The 25,498-nt window shown below is 34.2% G+C and overlaps 1 protein-coding gene across 2 annotated transcripts in view; it reads left to right on the plus strand.

Annotated features, from left to right (window-relative positions):
* The window catches only part of METTL8 (methyltransferase 8, methylcytidine), a 116,389-nt gene that overhangs the window by 16,734 nt on the left and 74,157 nt on the right, over window positions 1–25,498 (plus strand). For both annotated transcript variants that reach the window (XM_051991092.1, XM_051991093.1), the window contains exon 2: window positions 9,491–9,645. In XM_051991092.1, the coding sequence (XP_051847052.1) occupies window positions 9,503–9,645 (143 nt within the window). In that variant the 5' untranslated portion in view covers window positions 9,491–9,502. The remainder of the gene's footprint in view (window positions 1–9,490; window positions 9,646–25,498) is intronic.

The raw sequence follows: 25,498 nt of genomic DNA on the forward strand, positions 1-25,498 counted from the left end.
TTGCTGTTGTGCTCTTTTTGCTAATAAGCTAATTTCTACCCTGAAATTATAATCATCCAAAGAAAGATTAAAACAAGATGTAAGTGAGTTGCCTGAACTGTTTGCTTTACAGATGGCCACCATCAGATTGCTCTGAAGTTGCTAAGGTTAATTGAAGCTTCAGTTTCTGATTCAGTGTGTGGTGGGTATTCAAGTGTTTCTACCTGTCAGCTTTCAGCATCTTGAAAAGTACCAACAAGAACATTTTAATTTTCCCTCATTAATGCCAGGATCTCCTAGGAGCTCAAAGTGCTTGGTACAGATTGATACAAATGATGAAATCATTTTTGCAGGAAAGTTGCAAAAGACCACTTTACTAATCTACTTTAAGGGATGCCAAGGACTAGAAAATATTGAAAAAGTTCATATTTAAACGAGGGAAGAGAATTTTCATGTATGATTAAACAGCAGATCCTTTTCCTAGTTTCAGCAAGAAAATCCTTTCGGATACTTAGAGACAACATTTGTAGGGCCAAGTAAGCAGAAATAGCTGACTGTCTGGAGAACAAATGATGAGAAAGACCATTTTCCTTAGCACATAAGTGGGAAGATTGCAGAAACTATATATTGTTGTATAGGGGCAGCTAGATATTATAGTGGATAGAGCACCAGGCCTGTAGTCAATAAAACCTGAGTTCAAGTCTAGCCTCAGACAGTTACCAGCTGTGTGTCCCTACAAAATTCACTTAATCCTGTTTGCCTCAGTTTCCTCATCTGTCAAATGAGCTGGAGAAGGAAATCATTCCTTTTTGCCAAGAATACTCCAAATAAGGTCACAAAAGTCAGACATGACTGGAATGACTAAAGAAAAACAACAAAAAGAGCTATCTTTGATTAACTTTTTCTTTGTCACATGGGAAAATTTCAGGAGTGGGGACACATTCAGAAATGACTATGATAGATAAAACACACCAGCAAAACTTATTTAAAAACCAAACAGACAAATAGTTCTTATTAAGAGCCCAGCCTGTGCTTACTCAAAAAGGAGCAGCTAATACATTGTCATGTTGATTATTTCATAAAAATCAGCAGTCCTGTTTATGTAACTAGAATGTTGAGACTTCTACATGGCCCAGATGAAAAAAGACCTTTGGTCTTTGCTCATATCTTACAATTCAGTTCCTGGAAACAATCTTCAGGGAAACAGAGTGTCTGTGGTTCATGTGGTTCACCAGTAGGAAGGCTCTTTTTGACTTCTTGCAGGCTTACAACCCTTGGGAAAGATGCCTTTTGCGCTGTGGTTGAATAGCTGAAAGGGCAATAATAGAGTTAGGAAGAGAGTTAGGAAAAAGAAGGCGGGGAAAGCCTCCTGGGCACTCTTAAATTGAGCCTAGTATGCCAGTGGCTATTGCATTACTCAAGGGCTTTTGCTTTAAACAGATATCTGAAAATATAGTTTACATGAAAGATTAAACTTAAGAATCATATGAAAAATTAAACTTGGGAATGAGGCTTCACTTCACAGAATGACACTTAACATTATAGGAGGTTATAGGTGGTATCCTTTAAAGATCAAATTTCCCTAAAGTATTTTTAAAAGATTGAAAAAATTAAATTTTTACCTTTTTTGGGGGGAATGCATCTATTATGAAAAGTGAGATGCTTTTTCTATAGGCTACAGGATGGTTCAATTAAGTTTTGCTGTAGAAGAAAGAATTCCCAAGCTAGACTAAAGGTAGATACACCATCCAAATCTTCCTGCCTTCTCCCTGTATTTCTCCAAGCCCATGGAAATGTAAGTGGTGGTAATGGGCATGTATCAGGGAAAAAAATAAATTGAAAATATTAAGTCATTATACTGTTATATATGAGACACACTTTTTTGAGAGGAGGTAAGAGGGTAATAGGAGACAGTGGAGGTTAAATGGCTTGTCCAGCATTATACACTTAGTAAATGTCTGAGGCCAAATTTGACCTCAGATCCTCTGACTATATAGGACTGGTGCTCTATCTGCTGAGCCACTTAGCTACACTATGTACTGTCTTTTAATTTAATATTTTATTTTTCCTCCAATTATGAGAATAATTTTAACATTCTTTTTTCCAAAATTTTAGTTCTAAATTCTCTCCCTTCATTCCTTCCCTCCCACTCCCCAGTTGAGAAGGCAAGCAATTTGATATTGGTTATACATGTGCAGCCATGAAAAACATTTTTTTATTTTTTGCTAAGTCATGTTGTAAAGGAAAGTACAGACAAAAAAAAAACCCACAAGAAAAATAAATAAAAAGTTTCTTTCATCTTCATTCAGATACCATAAATTCTTTCTCTGGAAATGGATAGCATTTTTCATTATTAATTCTTTAGAATTGTCTTGGGTTATTATATTGCTGAGAATGGCTAAGTTATTTATAGTTGATCATCATATATCATTGCTGTTACTTTGTACAAAGTTGTCCTGATCCTGCTCATTTTACTTTGCATATGTTCATGTGAGTCTTTCCAAGTTTTCTGAAAGCATCGTGCTTATCATTTCTTATAGCACAATAGCATTCCATCATAACCATATACAACAACTTGTCTAGCCATTCCTCTAATGAATGGACATCCCCTTAAAAATTTCTAATTCTATGTCGCCATTAAAACAGTTACTTTAAATATTTTTGGATATATAAGTCCTTTTCCTTTCAGATTTTTATCTCTTTGGGACGTAGAGCTAGTAGTGGTTTTGCTTGGCCAATGGGTATTATAGCTCTTTGGATCTAATTTCAAATTGTTCTATAGAATGCTTAAATCAGTATTCAACTTCACCAGCAGTGCTTTGATCTCTTAATTATCCTACATCCCCACTAAGATTTGTCATTTTTCTTTTCTGCCATATTAGCTATCTCATAGGTATGGAATAGTAGCTCAAAGTTTTTTAAATTTTCATTTCTCTAATCAGTAGTGATTTAGAGAATTTTTTTCATATGACTAATGATAGTTTTGGTCACTTCATCTAAAAACTGCCTATTCATATCCTTTAACCCTTTATCAATTGAGGAATAACATTTATTTCTGTAAGTTTGAGTCAATTCTCTATATGTTTGAGAAATAAAGTTTTTATCAGAGAAACTTGCTATCAATTTTGTTTTCACTGTTTTTCTCATTATCTTTCTCTTTTACCCTGTTCATTCTTAAAAGTATTTTGTTTTGGATATTTATCTCCCCTATCTGTTCTTCTTTCTGTCAGTCCTCCCATTCTCCTCCACTCCTTTTTATGCCCTGCCTCTCCTACTTTTCTGAATGGCAAGATAGATTTCTACACCCCACTGAGTCTGTATATTATTATTTCTTTGAGCCAGTTTCAATGAGAGTAAGGTTCACATGCTCCCCTCCCTTTCTTCCTCTATCTTTCCCTCTACTGTAAAAGCTCTTTCCAAACTCTTTAATGTCAGATCATTTATCACTTTCTAGCTTTCCCTTTGTCACAGTGCACTCTTCTTTCTCATTTTTTAATTTTATTTTTTAAAACAATCATCCCATCATAATCAACTCTTACCCATCCTCTATGAGTATACTCTTTCTAAATACCCCAATAATGAGAAAATTTTTAGAAGTCCTTATCAAATCCCTTATGATTTCTCTTTCTTATTTACCTTTTTATACTTCTCTTGAGTCTTGGATTTGAAAGTCATGTTCTCTGTTCATTCTCTGTTCACTTTTCATCTGGAATTCTTGAAAGTCCTAGATTTCATTCAATGTGCACTCCTCCCACCCATCCCACCCCCTCCTCCTAGGATTATATTCAGTTTTGCTGGGTAGATGATTCTTGATTGTTATCCTACATCTTTTGCCCTCTGGAATATTATTATATTCCAAGCCCTCTGATCCTTTAATGTAGAAACTGCTAAATCTTGTGTTATCCTGACTGGCTCTATGATATTTGAATTGTTTCTTTTTGTCTGCTCACAGTATTTTCTTCTAAATCTGGGGGGCTCTGGAATTTAGCGTTAGTATTACTCGAAGTTTTCATTTGGGATCTCTTTCAGAGAGTGAGTCAGGAAGTGATCTGTTGGTTCTTTCAATTTCTATTTCCCTCTCTGGTTCTAGAATATCAGGGCATTTTTCCTTGATACTTTCTTGAAAGATGATATATAGTCTTTTTTCTTTTTCTTTTTTGTGTGTGGCTTCTGCTGCTTCAGAATTTGTTTGGAGGCACTATTAAAGTTGTTTGAAGGGGTTTTGGGAGAGCTCAGAAGTGTCCCTGCCTTTTTTGTTTTCCATCTTGACTCTGCTCTGTATTGTTATTTCTTTAGCCCATTTTTAACTCAGTCTTTTCTAGGATTGTTTTCACTTGTATGTTTTCAAAGAAGTAAGCAATCAGAGGGCAAACTATTTAGTTAATCCCTTGGCATTTACAATATGCAATACATCCTGTGTATTACAATAGAATCTTAATGATGCTGCTGCTGTTGTATTGCTGATACCTATATCAGAGATTCATAGCAGATTTGGTTTTCTTGGTGATGTGTTTAAGGCATACTTATTCTCCATAGTCCTAGGTCACTAGTAATGAGATCTTGTTGAAAGAAGTGGTGTGGAAGTGATGTTCTTTCTACTTTATTTTGACCTTGGCAGGACTTTTAAGGAGAGGACCACAATAGGATACTGAAATGAAGCTATTCACTTGTAGATAAGGAGCAGAAATGCTGCCAGAACACACAGAATGTAACTTGAAGCTAATGTGGCTGACCTCAGCTGCTAGAAGACAACATAGGTGTTTTGCAACAGGACAGTGTGCAACAAACAGGAATATGGTAACTCTTTTTGAGCCATGCCATTTGTAACCTACCATAAGGAGAGAAACAAACATAAACAACTTAAAATACTGTATGAGATATTCTGAGCTTTTGTAGTAGTGTTCCAAGACCTACTACAGTCTAAGTCTTAGATATCTCTTCTCTTCTCTGATTGTGCAAGCTAAAAATCAACCCTGGCAATCAAAAGGTAGCTGCCTATACTTTTGACTTCTTCCCTGCCTCAAATAATCTTTACAGTTAATCCCAGTTAATACAGAAGAATATGTTCCTGAAAAATATGAAACTAGAAGCTTTGGCTGCCAGAAAATTGGGACCACAAATAAGATTAAAGTTTTGTTGTATCATTAAAAACTGCTCTAAAATAATTAATTACTAATTTTAATAAAATCTTTATTCACAAATTAGAGAATGCTAGAATGTTGAATCAAATGTGTTGGAATCTTTACAAAGTGTTGACTCATTAGAGTTGATAGAAACAATAATTATCTAATTTAGCATGGTTCAGTATGATTGATCTGATCTTACAAGGAGATGTTATGGGCCAGAAGAAACAAGGTACTAAGTGGAACTGAGAAACAATGCTTGTGTTCACACTTTTAGTGAGCTCATATAATCAAAAAGTATTTAAGTACTCATTGGAGTTCACAAGTATGGGAGATTCACAAAGTTAACTTTGTAACTTTGTGAATTCACATCTCCCTTAATCCCTGCCTCCAGAAGGAGGAGTCAATCTTTGGGAGATCATATATATAGAAGCTTTAGAGCTTCAAGTTAGTTACTTCTGAACATTGCCAGGGGCGGGAGAGGAGCACTCTGGGAAGAAGCCTACAAGCCTCTCTTGGAGGCACAACAGATTCATTCCAACTTTCACCTTGGTGCTGGCTGGAGATATTTTGGAATGGTGGCTGGCTTTCTGCACGTCCCCCACTGAGACCAAGGCTGGTCTGAAAGGCTCTCCAGAAAGCTGCCCAGTCCCAAGCAGAGACAAGAGATTCATTCCATCTTCCACCTTTGTGCTGGCTGGAGGCTGAAGAAAGCAGAGGCAAAGGACAACTGCAATAGCTCTTGGAACCAAGCAGAAAGATAGGTCTCTAAGAAAAACTAACTGAGCTATTTTGGAGGAAGCAATAAAAGATCTGAACTTTTATCACCTGGCTGTGTTTGGAGTGATTATTACTTTTAACTGAAACTAAGGCTGCCTCCAGAAAACCTCCCCAAGAAACCTGCTCTCCCCCAGAGAACCATTATATTAAGAAAAACACCACACAAATGTATGGATGGGACTTGGGGTCTTGGCTTAGGGTTGTAGACCCTAAGAGACATACTTTACCTACCAAAATTTGTCCACAGTAGCCTGCTGGTTGTTCTGTCACAAGTCTCTCTCCACTACAAACCATCCTTCATTTAGCTACCAAAGTGATCCCTCTTCTGAAAGTGCAGGTCTGACCATGTCATTCTTCCCATTTCCACTCAATAAACTCTGACTTCTTATCACTTTCAGGATAAAATTTAAAGTTCTCTGTTTGGCATTCACAGCTTTTATAATCTGTACCCTTCCCCACCTCTGCCCTGCTCCATTTTCAGTCTTCTTACATTCTTGTTACACCTTCTCAAATCTTCTCATACCTTACACCTTGTATTCCTCCTCATACTTTGCCTTCCAAGAACACTGGCCTCCTGGCTGTTCTTCACACAAGACTTTCCATCTCCTGAGTCCAAGCATTTTCCCTGGTGATTTTTCATATCTAGAATTCTCTTTTTCATCATTTCTGCCTTAGCTTTCTTCAATTCCCAGCTAAATTTAGCTAAAAGCCTAATTTTTGCCATATTATTTCCCAATTTTCCCAATAATTTTTATTATATAGTGAGTTCTTATCCCAGAAGCTGAAATCTTTGGGTTTATCAAACATTAGATTACTATAGTCATTGACTATTGTGTCTTATGAACCTAACCTATTCCACTGATTAACTATTCTGTTTCTTAGCCAGTTCCAAATGGTTTTGATTACCATTGCTTTATAATATAGTTTTAGGTCTGGTATAGCTAGACCACCTTAATTTGCATTTTTTGTAATTAATTCCCTTGAAATTCTTGACCTTTTGTTCTTCCATCTGAATATTATTTTTTCTAACTATGTAATTTCCTGGCAATTTGATTAGTATGGCACTGAATAAGTAGATTATTTTAGGTAGAACTGTCATTTTTTATTATATTAGCCAGGCCTACTCATAAGCACTTAATATTCTTCCAGTTGTTTAGATCTAACTTTATTTGTGTGGAAAGTGTTTTTTAATTGTGTTCATTTAGTTCCTGGCTATGTTTTGGCAGGGAGACTTCCAAATATTTTATATTATCAAGTTATTTTAAATGGAATATCCAGTATCTCTTGCTGCTGGATTTTGTTGGTAACATATAGAAATGTTGGTGATTTTGTGGATTTATTTTATATCCTGCAACTTTGCTTGGTAATACATTTTAAATTTTATTTCAGTGATCTACTCACTGCTCGCTCCACTGAAGGGGAGAAGTCAGAGAGCAAATCTAAAAAAAGTTATATATCCCTTGGTAGCCTCTGTGGAGGTCCCATTATGGGGAAATTCATATCAGACTATCAACTGTTTATATTTCTGAATTATCAGTTATTATCTTTTGATTGCTTTTGATTGCACTGATAAAAGTGCTGCTTCCAAAAATCACTCCTTCCAAACAGCTTGTTGCCTAGTTGGAGAAAGCATATAAACCACACACATAAAAAGATAACAATAGAGGAAAGCATGTAATGGATGCCAAATTAATGGTACATCCACAAATGCTAGAACTACAACTATTTGCATAGATCAAATAGAAAAAGATTTCTTTTAAAGTGAGGGTTGATTCAGACTTTTTCCCCTCCTAAATTTAAGTAGGTGGGATGGGGAGAGGAGTAGTCAGAAAGGAAGTAACTCTTTGGGACATATTCTTTGAGAATACAATGGCTAGACTGGTTCTGTCTCCTTTCTCTCCCCGCCCCCCCCCCTAATTCTTTGATGGAGGGGGAATATAGGTCAATTATATTAGGAAAGATAAAATAATAATGAGAGAAACTATGTGCATATATTCCCTCTGTGTCTGTCTCTCACACCTTTCACTCTCTCTGCCTCTTTCTATATATATATATAAGTATGTGTATACCTGAGGGCATGTGGATGATTTAAGGATTGAAATTTCCCTTTAATTTGGCCATCCTGGATTTAAGTGTTTGCAACTCCATGCACATACTGAAACAGTTTGCCTCTTTCTGGGTGTGTTCCATTTGTCCTTTTCATCATGCAGGAGATTTTAGAATAAATTTTGATATAGAAAGCCTTAAAAATAGTTGTGCAAGTAGGGTTTTGGCCATCATAAGTGAGCTATGGAGGGTGAGACAAAACAAAGACACATTAGGGTAAAGGTAGTAGTATGTGGAGCTTTACATTTCCCTTCCTTCTTAAGGAACGCTTACATTAGGTAGAATAAGAAAAAAAGTCAAAAGCATAATTATCTTTATTAGCTGCTGAACACTTCATTTCTTATCACTATTAGTCACATTTGAAAAGAGCCATAATTAGTAACCACAATGTATTAAAAAAAATTAAAAAGAGGAGAAATTAGAATTACATGTTTAGAAGCACTGCTAAATGTTTTGGGGATTTCTTATTCAATATAAATTTTTTACTCCTTAAGCACATTGACTTTTAGTAAAGTGAAGAAATGCAAATAATTAATGTTATTTTAGTATCTAATCAGGCTATAGAATAGTCTCTCTTTCTCTTTATATATATATCTCCATTTCTCATTGACAGCTTATAGCATTAAGCAGGAATCCTACAATGAATGAATGAGTGAAATGCTTAGCAGAGGTGGATTTCTGATAAAACTTGTGAGCTCTTCAGAGCAGCTTGTCAGATCTGTGTGTTTTAATTTCAGAGAGAAGCTTGCCAATATGAAATTAAGATGGCGCTGCAGATCCACTGTCCTTGGAATTGTTTTTTCAGGACTGGATATTGATCTACACTTCCTCTCACTTGGTTTCCTTTTGCTTATATTTGTGAGATATTTGGTCAAATTAGCGATACAGGTTGTAGGAACAGTCTGTGTTTGATTATAACCACTCTGTATAGTGAAAAAAAAATTTAATCAGACAATAGATAAAACTAACAACCCCCAGTATGCTATACATTGTCTTCATTATTCAATTCAGCCTGGGGAATAGAATGAAATAGATTGACTTTCCAATTCTCTGAGACTATTTATTTTTTCAGCCCTGATGCAGAGGAAGTATTTCTCAGAAATATGTTTCCCTGAAATTTACATAACAAAGTTTATATACATCTAAAAGCTCACTTAGAATATTTTTAATAAATGCAGTCTAAATGTTGGGCTCATATCCCTTGGTTATATTCTTTATGTTAATAAAATAATTAGCCAGCCCAAGTCTGGTAAAGGCTTTGAGTTAATGCCATGCCCTCTCTATCTTCTCGCTCTCTATTCTAGCTTGAGTGATAGTGAAGGAGAGAAGTAGTGAAGCTTTCCTTCATCTCAACCCTGAGGTATATTTTCAATTATCTACCATAGTATGTTTCCCATCTTTTATTGTATCCATGAAGCACTTTTACTTGGAAACTACTGTTTTTACCTCCTCTATGCAGCATTTAACAAATATCAAGTAATGAATCACTGATAACTTTTCAGGTGTCAATTAAAATGAATGCGGTTCAGAGACTTTTGGCTTCCCGTCTAATGAAAAGAAGAATACTGATAAGGTTTCAAAGTAATGATCGGCCAACTGTGCCTCTTGGATCACGGATTTTAACAGATCCAGCCAAAGTTTATGAACACAACATGTGGTGAGTGGTTATTTAAGTTTGATGTTGCTGATGGTATTAAAACTTAATTATCTTCTTCTTGTTTTCATGTAATGGTAGACAATGCCCTGGAAATGACTGACCAAATAACATCATTTAAAGATAGAGGTCAAAAATCTTCAATGAATGTATCACCTTGGGCAAATCACTTAATCTGTTTGCCTCGGTTTCCTCATTTGTAAAATAAGGATAATATTACCTACCTCCTAGGGTTATTGTGAGAATCAAATTAGATAATAATTGTAAAGTGCCTAAACAAATGTTTTGTATTTAGAAAGCACTGCATGTATGTTATTATTTTGTTACATATTATTGTTATATATTGTTATGTGTATATTCCCATGGATTCTGTCTTTTGAACCTTGAATTCTCTTTAGGCAAGATTAGGAAAATGGAACTTTTCAAGTGTGCTTAACATATTTAGAGACATGAGATATATTCCTGTCTCCTTAGCTCTATACTCATCTTCTCTCATCTATCTGCCTAATGGACCATTAGCCTTCTTCCCAGTTAGGCTGCCCCAGTGTTAACTCTTCCTTATCCCCTCTTCCTCATACACATATCAGTGAATATTGATTAAAGGCTCCCCCTTACTTTTTAAAAAACATCACATTAGGTACTGTGATACAGATATATATAGATATTAAGAGAAATGATATATTTGAGATCTTTGAAAATTTTTAAATGTAATAGAAATATAAGTATTGGTAAAAGGAGTTTCCTCCTCTAGGGAATTCCTTATCTATACCTGTGAAGTTACAGGACCAGTCACTATTCTTCTATGAATAACTGTTATTCTTCTATGAATAACAGTTATAATTTGGAGTGAATTCAAGAAGGAGAATGAGTTTTGGGAAGACATTTGATTTAAAGTGTGTTGAGTTTGAATTGGTACAAGAACATTGTAAATGTAGTCTAGTAAATATTTGGAAATTCAAGATTAGCACTCAGGAAAGAAGTCAGGTTAGAAATCATTGTTTGAATATAAATAAATAGTTTTGCCTGATATTATTACTATAGCCTCTACTTAAAACATCTTGGTATTTAAGGTACAGAATCATTTCTTTTAGATTTAAGGATGCTATTTCTTTGTTTACTTATTGAGCTCACCCCTCTATTCCTAAACCACTTCTTTCATACTTTTAGTGAAACACAATCCAACCAATATTTTTCTTCAATTCAATTAATAATTGTGACTTACCCTTTTAAATTATTCCCCAAAAGGTCATTTTTATTTTAGCTTAATCATTAACAATTGCATGTTTTAATATACAAAGAAACAAAAAAGAGTATTGTATATGAAACTGTGAGCTTTTTTTTACAACTTTTAAAGTATATATTAAACAAGATTATTGTCCTTTATTTAATCTCATTTTTTGTTTTCTGGAATTTTTTTTAATTAAAGAATTTTAAATTGATTACTCTTGTCGTTATCTCACCTTTTCCCCCCATTTGATCCCTCTGCCTCTCCCACCCAGTAAGCTATTCTTTATAATGAAGAACAAAAATAAAGAGGGGAAAAAATGCAAGTGAAACTAGCCACAAATCAACCAACTCTGACATTATATGCAGTGAAGAATTGCTTACATTACAGTCAGATTAGCCTAAAAATCTGTCCTTTATTTTAAGAAAAGAAAAGGGAAAAAATCCTATCCTTTTATTTATTTTTCAGTGCCTTAAAGAAGAGTTTATTCTTTCTGAGAACCTGGTAAATACCTCTATATTAGAAAACAAGCACTAAGTCTATTACTAATACTGTTAAATGATCTCTTATTGTCCTTTTTGGACACTGACAGAAAAATGTGGCCAGTTTAGAACACTTCAGAGGCACAGCCCAAAGCTTTGTTCCACTTAAGCAACTTAAGTATTTACTTCTAATGATGATTCATCATTCCATGACTGCCGTTGTATTAAGAAAGTACATTATGTGACAGTGTTGCAGAGGAAGGCTAGTGGAGGCCTGCTTGGTTGTTACAGTATAGTTTTCCTTTGTGTGTGTGCCAGATTTAAATATTAATCTACCACTTGTGTTAGGAGGCCATTCCGGATTCTAAATAAAGATCAAATGTCAATTTTTTTTCTCCTAGCTTAGAGTGGTGATTGAATTAAAATGCCACATATGAGAGAGAGAGAAAAAAGAAATAATAGATTAATTAAAAAGATTATATGTGATAATTACATAATAGAACATTTCTTATATAAATTTACTAATATTTAGTATCTAGAACATATAAATGTTTATACATATATATGTTTATATATGGAACATAGATGTGTTTTATGTAGTGGCAGATAAAAAGATAAATAAGACATGGTCACTGCCAGTTAGACGTTGGAAAAGTGAGACATATATATGAAAAAAATAAATAAAGCATAAGGCAATATATAAGAGCCCAATCAGTGGTATTGTAGAGAATGAGAGCAAATATCAGTATAGGTGAAAGACTCTACAGAACACTTGAGATTGAGGTTGGCCTTTGAGAATGACATTAAAATTACAAATATACACAGTCTGCTTTTAGAAAACAGAGAGTGAATAGACCAATTTGGATGGAGTAGAGTTCATCTTGTGGAGTTGTACAGATGAAGCTTGGAAAAGTAGATTATGTAGAATCTTACGTGGACCCTGATTATGAAGGACCTTGAATGTCAGCTTAGCAGGGTATTTGGGCTTTATCTGATAGGCATGGGCATTTTGTTAGGCTAAGGAATGATTTTTTGTGAAAGCAGTACTTTAGGAAAATTAATATGAAAAGATTTAATACCCTACCAATCAAACTGTCAAGAAGCTCCTTTATGGAACTGGAGAAATAATCACAAAACATATTAGGGGAAAAAAAAGATGAAGAATCTTAGGGGAAACAAATTTTTTTAGATGATGGAGAACCTAGTGTTACCAGACCTCATATATTATAAAGTAGTAATCATGAAACTATTTGGTATCTCTTGAAAAAATAGAAAAGTTTATCATTGGAATAAATAGGTAAACAAGGTCCAGAAGCAGCCACACATAGTAGCTTTATGTTCTATAAACCTACTAGAGCAGTTGATAAGAGGTACTCAGGAAACTGAAAAACTGGTAGAAATTAGTTTTTGTCTGATATTAGGATAAGTTAGAGATAAGCTCCAAAAAAATAAGTAATGTTAATTATTATTTTATGTAAAAGATCAGATTATTTAAAAATTAGAGGAAACTAGAAGGAGGTGCCATTCAGAATTAATGTTAGATTGATTGTAAAATATAAAATAAATGATTTTAATTGCACCTAGAATAAGAAAAGAAGGTATCAGTTGAGGGAGGAAGCTTTTGCATTTCTCATCAGTTATCTATGAGTAAGGTCAGATAGCCAAGGTACATAGGGATTTTATTCAAATATATAAGATCCAGAGCCATTTCTAATATGAGCAAATAGTTTTCTTTCCTTTTTCCTTCCCCCCCCTTTTTAAAGTAACTTTTTTATTTTTTCAAATACCAGTTTTCAGCATTCACTTTTGCAAAAAAATTTTGCTTCCTTTATCTCCTCACGTCCTCCCATGGACAGCAAGCACTCTAATATAGGTTAAATATGTGTAATTATTTTAAACTTTTCCATATTCATCATGTTGCACAAGAAAAATCAGATCAAAAGATGAAAGAAAAAAATGAGAAAACAAATAAACATCCACATAAAAACAAAGGTAAAAATACTGTGCTTTACTCCACATTCAGTCTCCATAGTTCTCTCTGAATGTGGATGACTCTTTCCATCAAAAGTCTGTTGGAATTGCCAAGTCTATCATAGTTAATTATCACAATCTTGTTGCTGTGTACATTGTTCTCTTGGTTCTACTTACTTCATTTAGCATCAGTTCATGTAAACCTTTCCAGGCTTTTCTGAAATCAGCCTGCTTGTCATTTCTTATAGAACAGTAATATTCTATTATATTAATATACCATAACTTATTTGGCCATTCCCTAGCTGATGGGCATCTACTCAGTTTCCAGTTCTTTGCCACTACAAAAAGGCTGCTACAAACATTTTTTGCACATATGGATCCTTTTCTCTTTTTTATGATCTCTTTAGGCGATGCAGACCCAGTAAGAAATAATACTGGATTAAAGAATATGTACAATTTAATAGACCTTTGGACATAGTTCCAAATTGCTTTCCAGAATGATTAGATCAATTCACCACTCCACCAAAAATGCATTAATGTTCCAATTTTCCCACATCCCCTCCAACATTTATCATTGTCTTTTCCTGTCATTTTAGTCAATCTGAAAGGTGTGTAGTGTTACCTCAGAGTTGTCTTAATTTGCATTTCTCTGATCAATAGTGATTTAGAACATTTTTTTAAATTATTAGAAACGGCTTTAATTTCTTCATCTGAAAATTGCCTGTTTATATCCTTTTGTTGGAATCTTTACAAACTGCTAACTCATTAGAGTTGATAGATTATTGATCTGCTCTTACAAGAAGATGTTTTGGGCCAGAACCTAAAACAAGATACTAAGTAGAACTAATTGATACAATGCTTGTGTTTGCACCTTTACTCATTGGAGTTCACACGTTTGGGAAATTTCAGGGTTTAGTATGAGATATCTGAATTCACACCTCCCTTGAAGCTCTTAGGGCCAGAAAGCACTATGGGAGAAAACCCATAATCCCATTCTCTGAGAAGAGTCATATATAAGCCAGTGAAGAGTGATTCATTCGAATATTTTCCACTTGGCTGGCTGGTAGCGGAAGAAGCTACGAGTCGAGAGTTGAGCGGGAGATTGAGAAGGCTCTCTGTGGTGGCTGGGCTCCTGCATCTCCCCCACTGAGACCAAGCTGGTCTGAAAGACTCACCAGAAAGCTAGCCGAGCCCCAAGTGAAGGAGACAAGAGATTCATTCCATTTTTGTGCTGGCTTGAGGCTGAAGAAAGCAGAGGCAGAGGCTGAAGGACAAAACCTTTGGATTTGGAGACATTCGGAGGGAGCTCTTGGAACCAAGCAGAGAGATGGGCCTCTAAGAATCTAGCTATCTGGGCCCAAGGGAAGAGACAAGACTTAGAAGGAGAAATAAACATTTGTATTTTTACAAGCTGGCTGCATTTGGGGTAATTATTGATCTGAACTGATACTAAGGCTATCTCCAGAAAACTTCTCCCGAGAAACCTACCTTCGCTCCCAGAGAGAACCTTTATATTATTTTAAAGAAGAAAAAGAACACCACATCCTTTGACTGTTTATCAATTGAAAAATGGCTTATATTCTTATAAAGTTGAGTTAATTCTCTGTAAATTTTAGAAATGAGGCCTTTATCAGAATCCTTAGATGTAAAATTCCCCCCTCCCAGTTTTCTACTTCCCTTTTAATCATAACTGCATTAGTTTTGTATGAACAAAAACTTTTTAACATAATATAATAAAAATTATCCATTTTGCATTTCATAATGTTCTCCAGTTCTTTTTTGACCATAAATTCCTTCCTTCTCCAACAGATCTGTAGAGTAAATCTCTTGTTCTCCTAATTTGCTTATATCATCCTTGATGTCTGAATCATGAACCCATTTAGACCTTATCTTAGTATAAGGTGTTAGATGGTTATCAATGCCCAGTTTCTGCCACATAGTTTTCCAGTTTTCCCAACAATTTTTGTCAAATAATGAGTTCCTATCCTAGAACTAGAGTTTAGGAGTTAATCAAACATTAAATTACTATAGTCATTGACTATTGTGTCTTGTGAACCTAACCTATTCCACTAATTAACTACTCTATTTCTTAGCCGATACCAAATGGTACTACCACTTTATAATTTAGTTTTAGGTTTAGGCCACCTTCCTTTGCAATTTTTGTCATTAATTCCCTTGAAATTCTTGACTTTTTGTTTTTTCAGTTGATTTTTGTTACTATATTTTCTAGCTTTATAAAGTGAACACAGTTTTCTTTTCTTTTTTTTATATATATCTCTTTCCTTATTTTATTTTTCATTAACTTACACATGAACTTCTGGTGCTTCATTGAATTCTTTATATTCATCATTTCTTATGGAATATTTCTTACTACAACAATCAGTGGGCCTTTTCTTTGTTTCTAGTTCTGTTTTATGGGAGAGTTCATCCCATTCACATTCACAGTTATGATTACCATCTCTATATTTCCACTCTATTTTTTTACCCACCCCACCTTACCTTCTGTCACCCCTCCCCCTTCTCTTACTAGTTTTTTTTAACCTGCTTCACCTACTCTACCTTATTTTCTATCACCCTTCCCCCCTTCTCTTATCTTTTTTTCCCTTACTATTTGTGCCCTTTCTTCTATCCTGTCTATCCCCCCTTTTTTTTTCTTCTCCCACTTCTTTATAGGGTTAGATAAATTTGTATACCCAACTGAATAACTGCCATTACCTCTTAGGGCCAAAACTGATGAGATCAAGCTTCAGACAATGCTCATCCCCCTCCATTCTTTCTCTGATTGTAATTAGTTCTTCATGTGAACTAATTTTCCCATTATATTTTCCCTTTCTTCTTTTTTCCAGTACAAACCTTTTCCCACCTCTTAATGTTTTTTTCTTTGATGTCACCACATTAGAGTCCATTCAAAGTGACACCTTCAGTCCATGTGATGCTCTTCTCTGTCTGCCCCAGTGACAGATATAGTTCTTTAGAATTACAGATATTGTTTTCCCATCTAGGGGTGTAAACCGTTTAACTTTTAAATAACATATATTTTTCCCCCTGTTTACCTTTCTTTGCTTCTCTTGAGTCCTGTGTTTGTAAATTAAATGTTCTGTTTAGTTGTGGTTTTTTCAATAGAAATAATTGAAAGTCTCTTACTTCATTGTGGTCACAAGGAATCAAATATAACTGAAAGACTAAACACTAGTATATTTTAAGATTTTGCACAGTATTTTTAATATGTTAATTCATTTGATCCTTGTGAGTAAGTGTTGTGATTAGGCTCATTTTTACAGATGAGTAAACTGGCCCATCAATTGGAGAATGGCTGGGTAAATTGTGGTATATGAATGTTATGGAATATTATTGTTCTGTAAGAAATGACCAGCAGGATGAATACAGAGAGGACTGGCGAGACTTACATGAACTGATGCTAAGTGAAATGAGCAGAACCAGGAGATCATTATACACTTCGACAACGATATTGTATGAGGACATATTTTGATGGAAGTGGATTTCTTTGACAAAGAGACCTAACTAAGTTTCAATTGATAAATGACGGACATAAGCAGCTACACCCAAAGAACGAACACTGGGAAACAAATGTGAACTATCTGCATTTTAGTTTTTCTTCCCGGGTTATTTATACCTTCTGAATCCAATTCTCCCTATGCAACAAGAGAACTGTTCGGTTCTGCAAACATATATTGTATCTAGGATATACTGCAACATATCCAACATATAAAGGACTGCTTGCCATCTAGGGGAGGGGGTGGAGGGAGGGAGGGGGAAAAAAAATCGGAAAAGAAACGAGTGCAAGGAATAATATTGTCATTATAAAGTAATCATTAAATTAAAAAAAAAAAAGAAAAAAAAACAGATGAGTAAACTGAGTTGGGCATAGTATTAAGTTATTTGCTTGGGGCACATAGCTAGTTAATTAAGTGCCTTGGGCAGGATTTGAACTTGTCTTTCTGATCTCCAGTTTGTGGAGATCACAAACTCCACATATATATATATATATATATATATATGGAATATAAATGGACAAGGTAAAAATGAAAAGGAGAAGTAGTCCATTTAATTGAAGTTGACATTGTATTAGAGGGGCAGCTAGGTGGCTAGATTGCTAGTGCTTGAGTCAGAAATATCTGAGTTCAAATCCAACTTCAGACACTTACTAGCTTGTGACTTGACTGAAATAACTGAACAACAGCAACAATAACAACAAATGTATTGGTTGTCTGGATTTCTGTTATAGATAAAACCAGGTGAATGTAAGTTTAAAATACTTTATAACTCCTAATCACACCGTATTTTGAGATTTAGTATTCCAGTTTTGTTGATAAGCAAATTGAGGCTATGAGTATATTACAAATTATAAAAGATTTTGCTTGGATTTAGAATATACTTAATGATTATGTATGGAATCTCTAGGCCAAATGTTAATCAAGTTATTAGAATATTAGAAGACTTAGGATTCTTGAAATCTAGTCATCTGTTGAAGCCAGTAAACTTCCTTCTGACATGAATATTTTATGACATTGATATTTAATTTACTAGTTACCTGATACAGTTTTCAGACCTTTCCTTGACATTTGTTGAAGAGTGAATCTAGGCAAAAACCTATTTTTAAAATCAATAGAGAGTATGGGAAGGAGAGTATTCTTTGATCCAGTTAGTTTATATTGGATATCTGTAGTTTGCATCTACTTATTCAAATAAACTAATATTAAATAATGTAAGCAACAAGCAGAGCAGTGGCGTTTAATTTTTAAATAAGTTTTTGTTGTTATCTTTTTTTATGTTACCATAATTTCCTTCAACATCCTTCTCTCTTATCCTTGCAGAGTCATTCTATATAATAAATAAGAGGGTTTGTGTGTGTGTGTGTGTGTGTGTGTGTGTGTGTGTGTGTGCGTGCTGACTAATATTTGTTATTTTAAAAAAAACTTCTATTTTCAGGAAAAAGATATTAGACAATAATCTAAGAACTTGTCTCCTTAGATTACTTGGAAAAATAAACTGTTACGATGTTTTCTTATGTTATATATACATGCTTCCTAGATATTACAAAAATGACTACATAATCAATTCAGAATTACTTGTGAGAATGTAAGGGAACACAGATAATATGTATATTTATCATTACTTTCAAACTATTTACATTTTAGCTTCTTCTCTAACCAAGGTATTTATGGTGCTTATATTCCTTTTCTTTTTTTAAGTGAAAATTTCCCACTCTATTTTTCTTGGGTTTTTGGGGACATATGGTTAGTATGAAAATATTTTGCTGATTTCACATATATAATTGATATCATATTGCTTTCCTTCGTAATGCTTGAAGGATGAGTTGGGATGGATGGAGGTAGAGTATTTAGGGCACAAGATTTTATAAGAAAAGAATGTCAAAGATAAACAATATATTTTTAAAGATAAGAGAGTAAAAGCAATAGAAAATAAACAGATTACTTTTTTATAAGGTCATTTGCTGTTCCTCATCTCCCTGCCTATTATTTTTTTTTCTTTTAGCTTTTTATTTTTAAAATATATGCATAGATAGTTTTCAACATTTACCCTTGCAAAACCTTGTGTTCCAAATTTTTTCTCTCTCTTCCACCTACTCCCTCTCTTAGACAGCAAGTAGTCCATTATATATTAAACATGTACAGTTCTTCTATACATATTTCCAGAATTATCATGCTACACAAGAAAAATCAGACCAAAAAGGGATAAAATGAGGAAGAATGTAAAAAATAAGCAAACAACAAAAAAAAGTGAAAATACTATGTTGTGATCTACATTCAGTCCCCATGGTCCTTTTTCTAGATGCAGATGGCTCTATAAAGCCATCTAGATTAAATAGATTAAAGAAATCTATTAAAATTGGCCTGAATCACCTCATAACTGAAAAAAGCGAAGTCTATCAGAGTTGATCATCACATAATCTTTTTGCTGTGTACAGTGTTCTCTTGATTCTACTTGCTTTGCTTAGCATCAGTTCATATAAGTTTCTCCAGGTCTTTCTGAAATCATCTTGCTAATTGTTTCTTATAGAACAATAATTTTCCAAAACATTTATAAACTACAACTTATTCAGCCATACTCCAATTGATGGGCATTCATTCAGTTTTCAATTCCTTGCTACTACAAAAAGGGCTGCCACAAACATTTTTGCACATGTGGGTCCTTTTCCCTGTTTCATGATCTCTTTGGGATACAGGCCCAGTAGAGACACTGCTAGATCTAAGGGTATGCACAATTTGATAGCCTTTTGGGCATAGTTCTATATTCCTCTCCAGAACAGTTGAATCAATTCACAATTCCACCAACAATATATTAGTGTCCCAGTTTTCCCACATCCCTTCCAACATTTATCATTATCTTTTCCTGTGATCTTAACCAATCTGAAAGGTGTCTTAATTTGAAAGAAGTAGCGTTTTTAAAGACAAAACTAAAAAAAAAGAGGAAAAAAGCAGCATAATTAATACATTGAAAAATTCTCCACATATGTACAATGTATGATACTTTTGCATCTCTTCCTTTGACAAAGGATTGGAGTGGAGGCATCTTCCTTCGTTGCCATGTATACAAAAATGGTTTTAACCTTTCTAAAACATCAAAACACAGGATTATATAGAGGGAACCCTGTTTACTATCCCAATTAAATTTCTGCTGCATTTTGGCTAAAAGTAAAGCCAGTTCTGTTAATAAAAGTTTACCTTGTCCATGTCACAATAATACTTATCAACTTAAGCTTATTGTTAAACTTCAGGGTACTTCTTTTTTATTATTAATAGTTGGAAAATAAACTGTTCTAACTAGAAGTTGCAGTTCATTTTAACAAATAAATAAGAACTTGCTTCTAATCTCTCTTCTCTATTCCATATTTCACTTTCAGCCAAAATAATCTTTCAAATTTATAGGTTTCATTGCTTCCTTACTCAGAATTTTTAATAGCTCCTTTATTGTTATTTAGTTGTTTTCAGATATATCCAACTCTTCATTATCCAATTTAGGGTGTTATTGGCAGATATTGGAGTGTTTTGCCATTTCTTTCCACAGCTTATGAAATGACTTGCTCAAGGTCATATAAGTGATGTATCTGAGGCCAGATTTGCACTTATGAAAATGAATCCTGTCCAGGTTCAGCACTCCATTGTGCCATCTAACTATCCATATCCTTACTATGTATAGTAGAAAATAGCTTGTCCTTTAAGGCCTTTCACAATCTTATTCATCTATTATTCCAGCCTCATTATATACTGTTCCCCATTTTTGAACCGTATCCTAGTCAAACTAGGCTGACTCTAGTCACATTTTGATCTCTTTAGCTCCATAGAGACCTAAAGTTCATCTCTGTTTGAAGTGTACTTTCTCAGCTTTTCTATTTGTTGAAGTTATTCTTGGCCTAGCTTAGGTGTCCCTTTTTCCATGAGAAATGGGCAGTTGATTGGTGCACTGGATAGAGTGCTGTTCCTAGAATCAGGAAAGGTGAAGTTCAAAACTGGCCTTAGACACTAGTTGGGTGATCCTGGATGGGTCACTTAAACCTTTTTGTCTCCATTCTTCATCTGCAAGATGAGTTGGAGAAGGAAATAGCAAACCACTCCAGTATCTTTGACCAAGAAAATCCCAATTGGGGTACAAACATTTGTACACAGCTAAGCAATAGCAAACTTCCATGAGACTTTCCTGTCCCTTCCCCACCTGCTGAAGGTGATGTTTCTCTTTCTTAAATTTTCATGAAGTACTTTGTATGGATCTTTTTCTTTGTCTGTCTCATCTATATAGTTCTTGCTTCTTTTTGACTCACTATTGTGTTTGATTGTGGGCTCTTTGCATCTTTGCATTTGGATGGCCATTAGAGGGTTCCCGCATAAAAGGCACTTTATAAATGATTGTTGGGTCAAATTGTGTATAAAACATCTTGCTCAGTCCCCGGATATTAGAAAGTGTTCATAGAACTTCTATTTAAATGGAATTTTTCATAGATGTGTTAAGCTTTATTATTTTAAAATTATATCAAGACTTACTTTTAGAATTCTGGCTTCAAAGAATTAGAATAAAATAAAAATATCTAGAATAAAACATAATTAAATTTGAGATTATATCAGCTATTGCTAGAATATTCCATAGGCTTAGTGTGTGATATAGGGTTAAGTGCAGCTATTTCCCTAGCATGTGAGTTCAGTTTTATTTTCCAGTCAACATCAAAATTAAGGAGAAATGTGTGATGTGGGGAAGAATTACAAGAACCAGCAAAGATAAGAAGAAGGAAGATGCACTAATAATACACAGAGAATGGTGAAGAAAACCCTTGTGAGTTCAAGGTAGAACTCTCGTGAGGGAAAAAGTTTTGAAATGTAGAGACCAACAGCTTCATAGACCTATGGGGAAAAGGTCAAAGAGATTCTGATGGTGATTGGCAAAGCCAGTTATAATTAGCAGGTATATTATTCTTGTAGCTGACAAGAGCCCCAGTGGCAGTCTGGAGAGATTTATAATCTTAGGCTAAATACAACTAGAAGATAAAGCAAAGTAAATCATAGTCATATGTATTATGTGTTTAAATCTAGTCATAGAGTAGATTATTATTATGGATGGAAATCAATTAAATTCAACAAACATTTTAATGCCTACTATGTGCCATTCAAGCCATTATATTCATTTGAAATGATTATGGAAATTTAGTGAGTATAGTGAAATAATAGGTAATGGAGCACAGCATAATCTTGTCACTCAGAACTACCTTCCTTTCTGTAGAAGACTGTTAGAATTCTTACAAGGTGCCAAGTCACTGGAATTGATAGAGACAATAATTATCTAATTTAGCATGGTACTTAACAGTTCTCTAGTTCACTAATGTACTTAGTACTTATTAGAGTTCCACAAAATTCACATCTTTAAGAGAGCATATATAAGGACAAGCCCACTAAAGGACAAATCCACTAGAACAAAAGCTCCACTAGAAGCTTTCCGGGGAGGAGACAGATTCATTCCATCTTCCACCTTTGTTGTGGCTGGAGACTCAAACACAAATCTTGGAAGTTGACGAGATTCAGAAGACAGAGCTCAAGTTCTCAGAACTAAGACTACAGAAGACCTCCAGAAAACTAGCTGAGCCCCAAGTGAAGGATATAAGACTTGGAAAGAGACAATAAAGGAATTGGACCTTTAATACCTGGCTACATTTGGGGTGATTACTCTGAACTGAAATGAAGGCTGCCTCCAGAAGCCCCCCAAGAAACCTGCTCCCAGAAAAGATTACATTTTAGAGAAGAACATTACAGAAGGCAGTAAGCAAGGAACAAAGGGTCGCAATAAAACACCAATACATGCATGAGTAAATATAGAATTATAGCACCTTTTAGAAAGTACATTTCTTTTGGAAATAGCAAAAAGGGTAATTGCCATTGGAATCAATTTAGTTCAGTTTATCAAGTGCCAGGTATTATGTAGGTACTCAGTGAATAAAGACAAAAATGAGATAGTCTCTCTCAAAGAACCTGTTGAGGGGAACAGCATTTACATGATAAATTGAATACAAGTTTCAGCAAGAAGACTTCTTGTAAGAAGTTGTACTTAGCAATGATATAAAATAAAGGTTCTGTGAGCTGGAGATGAGGATATAGTGATTTCCAGACATGAAAGGGATTGTTTGTTAAGAATGGAGATGGAATTTCATATATAAGGAACAGGAAAAAGACTGATTATCATACAGAGTACATGACCAGAACTGATTCTTACCATGGAGCCAGATAATCTCTAGTCTAGTGGCATTTTATATATTCCCTAGTAGGCAAGCTGACTTAGATGAATAACTGCAAACACAGACTATAGCAGACAATCAGGTTGCTGCTAGTGATAGATACTTAATAACAAGGAGAGGTCTTGTCTGCAACAGCTTTTGCAACTGCTTATACAGAAAAAACAACAAGCAAATACAGTATGCCCTGGTTTTCCTTGCCTTCCCAGAATCCAGTAGATATAATCTTTCTTTGATGGTTTTGAAGATATTTCAGAATTGGGCAGTACCTAAGACTTGTCATTTATATAAAATATCTATAATATAGATAGATATGGAAAGAATAAAAAAAATTGAGCAGAATCTGCATTGACCCTGTTACCTATGCAAAGTGACTGTAAAGTAGGAAGAATGAATCCACCAGCTTCATGTACAAATCTTTCATTACTCTCTAGATTTGTCTGCCAGTTTTTGATTTTTAATTAACTCCTTAATATCATCTTGTTTGACATTTCATAAAAACAGAATTTTCTGATTGCTTAGATCATACTAATCATTTGATGTACATGGGTAATATCAAGCTATATATGGCTTCACTGCACTCCCCCTCTTCCCCCAAAAATTAAATATTCCTTCACCTTATCGTATCTTTTTCCAGTGATGCCAGACTGTCATTTGTAAATTCTTAACTTACACAAAGAAAAAGATAGAGACCAAAGGTGGTGTGTTCTAATAGTGAAGTCAAATTGAATCAGTAAATAAAGGTGGTAATAAGATACACCCAGGATGCTCCACAGAGACTGCTGTACCTGAATGTATTAAGAAACTTATTGGCATCCTGAAATCAAAGTTCAATGGGAAGAACATATGTAAAACGATTAACACTTAATATTAATGTGTATACTTTTGGAATTGTAAAAAGGATCATAACATATTTGTCCTAATAAGGATCTATGTAATATTAACAAAATTTTGGGGCTAAAACAGGGTGAAAGATTAGCACTTTTCTTACCAAAGAAGAGAAAGAGGATTATTGTATGTTCTCAGGGCACAAACTTACAGAAATACTTTTCACCAAGGAGTAGTAAAGCCTGTTAACAGGTATATAACACTGAATTTCTCAAGTGTAAATGAAAGTATTTTACTTCTAGAAAGGAGCTTTTGGAATGTCTAAGATTCAAAATCCCTACCTTGGCCTGTATTGACTTATACTCAAAGCCTGGAACAACTGTTTGTATTATAGAGATTTGTTTGTAGAAACATGGTTTATGATGACATTTCCAGAATAGATTGCCACCAAAAATTATAGAAGAGTTATCCTTAAAAAATTTAAAGATTTGATACTTTCAGAAATGTAAGAAAATGGTGGAAATTGTAACACATTATGATAGGCTATAAAATTTTAGTATCTGTTGAAAACCTGATGATTATAATTATACATTAGAAATTAACTATACTTTAATGAACTGACAGATAACAATTTCTTATCAATATAGGCTTTAAAGTAACCTAGAAAAATTAATAAACTACACTGGAACTGGAACATTATCACCAATTGAAATGTTGCCTACAATCTCCTGGTTTTAACAATGATCTAAAAGATTTAAGAACATTATTCTTAATAGATGTCATTAACTCAGATATTCACAATTACTAAGAGATATGAAACAAAAAGCTTTTAAAATATAGATCTAGCAGAAAAGTAAAAAATTATGTAGATACATAATGTCTCTAATATCTGGTCTACTACTTGGATTGTAAGAAGATTCCCTCTGTATACCTGAAGAAGATGAACTTACAAACTAATGTGTTTTTTTTCTGCAAAAAAAAAAAAAAGGCATTATTGAGCTGAACCAGGAGATCATTGTACAAAGCAACAACAATATTATACAATGATCAATTCTGATGGACATGACTTTCCAACAATGAGATGATTGAGGCCAGTTTCAATGATCTCATGATGAAAAGAGCCATATACACCCAGAGATAGGGCTACGGGAACTGAGTGTGGATCATAACCTAATATTCTCACACTTTTTGTTGTTGTTTACTTGCATTTTATTTTCTTATTCATTTTCTTTCTTTTTTGATCTGATCTTTCTTGTACAGCAAGATAATTGTACAAATATGTTTACTATATTGAAATTAACATGTATTTTAAGATGTATAACATATATTGGATTACTTGCCATCTAGGGCAAGGGGTGAGGAGAAGGAGAGGAAAATTTGTAACACAAGGCTATGCAAGGATCAATGTTGAAAAATTATCTGTGCATATGTTTTGAAAATAAAAAGATTTAATAATAAAAAAGCATTATTTTTCCTCACCTGTAAAATACCTTTCCATTTACTTTGCTTAAATTTCAGACAAAAGGGAATATATTATATTGAGATATTCACCCATAAAGTATTGGTTTAAACAGTCCAAATTAGTATTTAGAAGAA

This window comes from Antechinus flavipes, chromosome 3, assembly GCF_016432865.1.
Source record: "Antechinus flavipes isolate AdamAnt ecotype Samford, QLD, Australia chromosome 3, AdamAnt_v2, whole genome shotgun sequence".
Taxonomy (NCBI): Eukaryota; Metazoa; Chordata; class Mammalia; order Dasyuromorphia; family Dasyuridae; genus Antechinus; species Antechinus flavipes.